This window comes from Zophobas morio, unplaced genomic scaffold (genome assembly GCF_036711695.1).
Source record: "Zophobas morio isolate AGI-343-1 ecotype UQ-CSIRO unplaced genomic scaffold, CSIRO_AGI_Zmor_V1 ptg000012l, whole genome shotgun sequence".
In the NCBI taxonomy this organism is placed as follows: Eukaryota; Metazoa; Arthropoda; class Insecta; order Coleoptera; family Tenebrionidae; genus Zophobas; species Zophobas morio.
The window spans coordinates 25599581-25605580 of record NW_026972117.1 but is presented as its reverse complement, the minus strand read 5'-3'; the positions used below and the strand labels follow the sequence as shown (position 1 = coordinate 25605580).

General features: G+C 33.5%; 1 protein-coding gene across 2 annotated transcripts in view; it reads left to right on the top strand.

Moving 5' to 3' along the window:
• Nucleotides 1-659: 659 nt before the first annotated feature.
• LOC135128111 (uncharacterized) overlaps nucleotides 660-6000 on the top strand; it is a 101758-nt gene continuing 96417 nt past the window's right edge. The window contains exon 1 of one of the 2 annotated variants that reach the window (XM_064054962.1): nucleotides 660-879. In XM_064054962.1, the coding sequence (XP_063911032.1) occupies nucleotides 831-879 (49 nt within the window). In that variant the 5' untranslated portion in view covers nucleotides 660-830. Of the gene's footprint in view, nucleotides 880-1442; nucleotides 1589-6000 lie in introns of those variants that run through there. The other variant, XM_064054964.1, reaches the window with a different exon arrangement.

Genomic DNA, 6000 nt, shown 5'->3' with positions numbered 1-6000 from the left:
CGCCCCTGCGGCTGCGCTGGTGTTGGACTGTACTTCAGGGACAGGGAAGTTCCGTCGAAATAATCTCTAGATTTGTAATCAGAAGCACGACTTGATTTCCATTCAAGAACAAAATAATAGAAGTCTGTAAAAAGATTGATTTACAGAAAGTACCGATAAAACGATTAAAACAAATCACACAAAAAACGACAGGAAAGTGAAAACAAGCACAATACGAAGGCGCAAAGAAGAGTAAAGGTTCCAATTGATGCGAACAGAAAGGACAGCTCTATCTGTTCGGGAAACGAGATATAGTGTAGTTGTAGTTAATTCCTACTTAAGTTGAGCTTTGTCCAGATAATGCTAATATGGTTGGCGAAACGCGTCCACAGTTTTTATATTTTTCAGTATTTGTGGGGTAATAACCGTAAGAATCATGTCTATTAATACAGCGCTTTTGGTCCGGGTTACAACAAAAGTGTCACACAGTATGATCAAGAAAAAACAATCAAAAACGTATGATCTTTTTAATCAATTTTGACTTCTACTAGAAACTAACGACACACAAGACTTCAAACAGCGTGTAACACCCTGTATACAGATCTGTGCAGGCGTCCCAGCGGCATGGTAAAGAATGGAACGAGTGCGCGCGCCTTTTCGTCCGCATTTACTTGTGAAACAGACGCAGTGGTGGTCGCTGTACGATCGCGTGCTCGATTGTCCGAGTCACGTTTTGTTCTACAGATCGTAAATGTATACAAAAGCCGATTTCCGTGTTCTGCGATATTACGAGACATTTTTGTTAGAAATGTGACTGTTTACAGTGATTGACATCCTGTCGTTCCCTAAATATGAGTGACTCGGACCGGTGCGACGATGACACCTGGGAAGAATTCTTTGGTGAGTCTTAGAAGATATGTGAGGGTGAAAAGGGTTATTGATAGATCAAGACAACGCAAAAACGAGGGAACGATTTTCGCCGGTAATTGTAATTTGTCGGTAATTTGCAGCCTTGGCCGTTAATCATGTTGAAACGCGCTTTTCTCCGGTAATAATTATTATTTCCTACTTCAGTTTTTTATGTGCGGCCCTATTCACTCGTTTCCTTTTGTATATTCATAGAACATGTAACTGCAAGTACAATGCATTATTGTTTTCTTATTACGTATTTGGTTGCTTGCGATGACAACAACGAGAAACATTTCAAAGTACATGTTTTCGTGTATTCATGCTAAATTTTCAAGAATAATAATTGTTCAGATTGTATTGTTTACGTAAATACAAGATTTTTTAATAACAATGCTGTAAATTTGATTACGCATTGTGTACAGGTTTATCACACGTTTAATTTTAATTTAATAGTGTAATTTAGATAATGGTTTTATGATGGTTTCCTTAAAATTATGATTAATTCAGAACGCATGACTAGTAGAACAGTTTGTATTTGAACAACAAAGTGTCAAAAGTAATAGTGAAGTGAGATAGCTGTATAGAGACAAACTATATTAAAGTACTTTTCGAAAGATGTACAAACACGTGCATTTTATTTCGCAATACGAGAAACATAGGGTGTCTCGTCCAGATGTATAATCAAATTACATACTTGAAGGTTAGTAGATAATTAGTATAAGAATCTTGTATTCATCACGTGACGATCTTAATGACTTGTTATGATAGTTCTGTGGAGCTAACTATAGAACAGAACACCGCCCACGACATTTTTTTAAGTCTATATCTTAAAATGTTCCAAAATGAAAAGCGGCATATGCATAGGAAAATATTCCTTCGTAGTTACGTTACGATTTTTGACCAAGAGTACTATTTCATTAATCATCACGAAATAGTGAATATCAACGAATATAAAATCTTATTAGTTCACAGTAGTCCCGTCGCTCCATTAAAAGGAGTGTGAAACGGGCTTTATGAAACCAAATTAATTCAAAATAACTGCAATTACAGTCAGTACCCTTCATCTTATAGTGTTGGTTCTGAAAGAGTGAATATTGACTAATGATTTTTGATGAACCAACAGAAGTTATTTGGTCAATATGCACCATTTTCAAAACACAAATTATACCTACTTGTGTTATACTTTGTTTATTGTACAACTAAATACAATTTAATATATGTAATAAGATTATCACCTGTGGCAGTAGATTGTGAGAAAATCTCATTGTTAGGATTATTTCTTAACTGGTGATAGCCCATCTGTTTTTAGTTCATGAAGTTTTAACCCACTGCAGGAGACTTAAAAACGTTCCAGTTAATATTTTTTTGCACTAAAACCAAACTGCACTGGAACCTTTTTTTAGAGATTAACGTTCGGGCAGGTGGGATCTACAAGATCTGATGATAACTACCTGCATTTAAATGTGGCCAAAAGGTGCTAATTAATATGTTCGTATAATTTTTGAATTAAATTGATTATTGAACATATTTTCAATGTTGTGATCTGTCAAGATAGACATAATATGATTGTAATTGTGCTAGGAAAAGTCGACGTAAAATTTTTTAACCAGTTTGTTAGTCGTGCAAGATATCACTGTTATTTTTAAAACAGAGTTTTTTGACCTTCATTGTACATTGACATGTTACCCATTTTAATAGAATGCGATATTACGAGCATAGTAGTTATCGGGTACACATAATCCCGGATATTTTTAAATATTCACCAAATTAAGTTATTTCAATATTATTGGAAGTAAAATCTGATCAGGGTGACGTAATCGAATGAACTTTGAATATGCTATCATATGCCTCTTTTAAAATCACCTAATGATTATGAAGTATAGAATTTTTTATCGAAGATTGGTAAATACATATAAATTATCTTGTTCATCTTGGTCATGCGATACCTGCTTAGGAAATACAATGTGATGTACGTGGTTTTTGCAGTGACATTTAATACTCCATGTACGCCACTGTGCCTACACCTGACCCACTTCGATCAGCTGACGTTTTAATCCGTGAATTTTCTTATTAAATTTACATAAAAACTCGTACTGTAGGTCGAATAAGGATGTGAAAGGGTAAAATTAGTCCAGAGATGTGGCGTGTGTGCAATATTAATTATCACGCTTTGAATGGGTGAAATGTCGGCTTATGAAAATAACCGAACTATAGTTTCGTGCACAACTACTAAATTCGGAAAGTATAAAGAAATTAATCATTCGTCATTAGTTTCGATTAAACTTATTTTACGTGAGGCGCATTGAGAACGAGTTGATAACATTTTTATAATTACTCATAATTTTAGAATACTTGTGCCAAACATCACGTAGGTTTTACAAATCTGTAACATTTGAACATTGTAACAGTTTCCAAACAAAATTCACATTCTATTCTAAAAGTTCGTGTTCTATTTAGAGCTCAGGTTATGGATTTTATTGAGAACTTAAGAAAAATAGCACTATTTTACGTGGTTTGTGAAGATATCGTACAATATCAAAATAAAAATGAATAGAGTTTTTTAAACGAAAGTATTCTTATCGTTAACTTATTATTCTTAAGTGGGAATAAGATTGAGTAATGTTTGTCATAATGGAGGTTGGTTGTATGAATTCCCTTTGCTTGTATTTGACTTAGAACACACGCCCACATAGTACATACCATTGCTTGAAAAAGTAGCTACCTTTTTTGGAAAATTCATTTTCGTCCGAAAATGTTACATTATCAATATTTTAAGGTGGTGTCCAGAAATATTTACATACAAGGTGTTTCAACTGGCGTATCAAATTGTTTGGAAACTACTCGTTAAAATATAAAAGAGAGTCTGAATCAGCGTATCATCGTTTTACAGTTTTTACATTGTTTAATAATATGCATTTTAAATAATAATAAAACAACTGCTCTCAATTTTCTGTCGGCGTATTTTACTGTACCATGATTGGCATTTCCTGCTCAACTAATTAAGACATGGATGGAACCCCTTTGATTTCCACTTACTTTATGTTTGATTGGTTACATATTACGGTTAGCTGTTACAACGGGTGCAATGTCATCATCGATAGTTTCAAAGTAATAAACAAGATCCAGTCACTTCCTTTTGTCTATATAGGAAACAATAAGATGTCTATATGAACCATGTGGTTGAGGGACTTACGTGATAAGTAAAATTTCAAATGAAAACATTTATTACATACACAGTGATGCAATAGCCGTCTTTAGAACTCAGTTTATAATAGGTACAAATATTTATTAATAGATTAGTTCTTCAATTATCTCTAAGTTGCACAAGAACGCCTTTTTGTTTAAATATTTTTCAGTCGTACAAATAGAAAGATTAGTTGTTGTTACTTTGAACTGCAAGCAAATATTTTTTAAGTAAGAATAAAAATTTTATTATCGCCGACATGGTTAAAACAGAACACACATGCAAATTTACTTTACAGTTTCTCAACCGTTTTATTATATTCATTACAATATTTTTATTACAACGAAGCGTTGCGTGATTCAGAATCTTTGCACTTTCAACGGACCGATCCGTGCGATTTAAAATTCTTGTACTTGGTATAATGTAGCAATTAAAATGCCAACGGTATGATATTTTGATACACTTACGTATGTTCAACATTTAATACTTGAAGGACAGTTACCTTTTGTTTATAGTTTGTATTTTGTTTAAAAACAGACTTTGAACTGTTCGGGTCAGTCTAACGATATATTAATATTTATAATTTAGTCACAAATATTTTAATGCTGACAACTAAGGAATTGTAGCACTACAGTTAAAAGTAAAAGTGACAATAGCGGAAAAATGTGTAAAGGGCATTGTTGTATTGAGTCGTTATTAAAGTTGTGTAAATTTTGCAGTTTGTTGTGTTTCTTCTAAATTCCAAAATTTCAAAATTTGCGAAAGTGTGCTATCTATGAATCAAAAATTTATTTTTGTTAGAAATGTTTGCAGCAGCTAGTAGAATGCAACAAACAGTTTCGTTTGTTTAAATCAGTTTGCATACGTTCCATTGAACCAGATGTTATAATTAAATAAATATGCTTCTAAAATCGGACCAGTGTCTCTGAATGACTACCCAGGTTATATAACTATTTAGATATAGTATATACCTGTTACAAGTTCCACAAATAAATTGCATAGTTCAGTTGATAATTCTGCCCATTGAATGTTATTATATTTTTAGGTCAAGAATAATTGTCACGTTTTAATGTCTATGTGATAGTTATGTCAAAAATGTTAACTTCAGCGTTAAAACATTAGAGCGAGATAGCCTAATATTTACAAACAAAATATTGTCAAGAATAGAATTGAACATTGGTTAACTACCTTTAGTCAACACAGACAAAAAAAATCCTTCAAGGAAACCACTAGACACTAGGGAGATACGCGAACAGAGAACAGAGGGCGGACGACAATATTTACAAATGGACTCCACGGATACAAATATTTACATGCAGTAATAGACGTACCCCCATAACATACTGAACATTTGCCGTTAAGACACGTATAAATTTACTTCCGTTTCCACACCGCATGATACATAGATCCGGTGGCCTTCTTTCCATAAAGAACTTTTCCATTATTCACGGCACTGACTGATACCCGGGATTTCATTTACATTTAGTGACCATATTGTTCTAGTCTGTTCCAGGAATTTTACGCAGTGTTCAAATGGCAGTTTAATTGTTGTTTAAATTATACAGTCCACACACAAAGGAGAAATGTGGTTTGCAGCACACAAATGCTAATTTAATGTCAACTTATCATACAAAGGGCGTACAAAATATGCCGCAAATTCCAGGGAAAATTCACGAAAGAAAGATTCAGTACACAGTTTAGAGATAATTTTACAAGACAGACAGCTACAGGATGATTTTTGTTGATTCACTTCAACACTATAAAAAAATTGGTTTTAAATTATTTAGATAGAACTTCCCTCGCACCTGAAGTCAAACATTCAGCCTTGAAAAAAAAGCGTAAAGTTCTAGTTGCTCAAATTTAATGTCTTAAATCACTCGGCCATCGACCTGCTTATCTCGTACGTGCGCGAGATATCGGTGTCATAA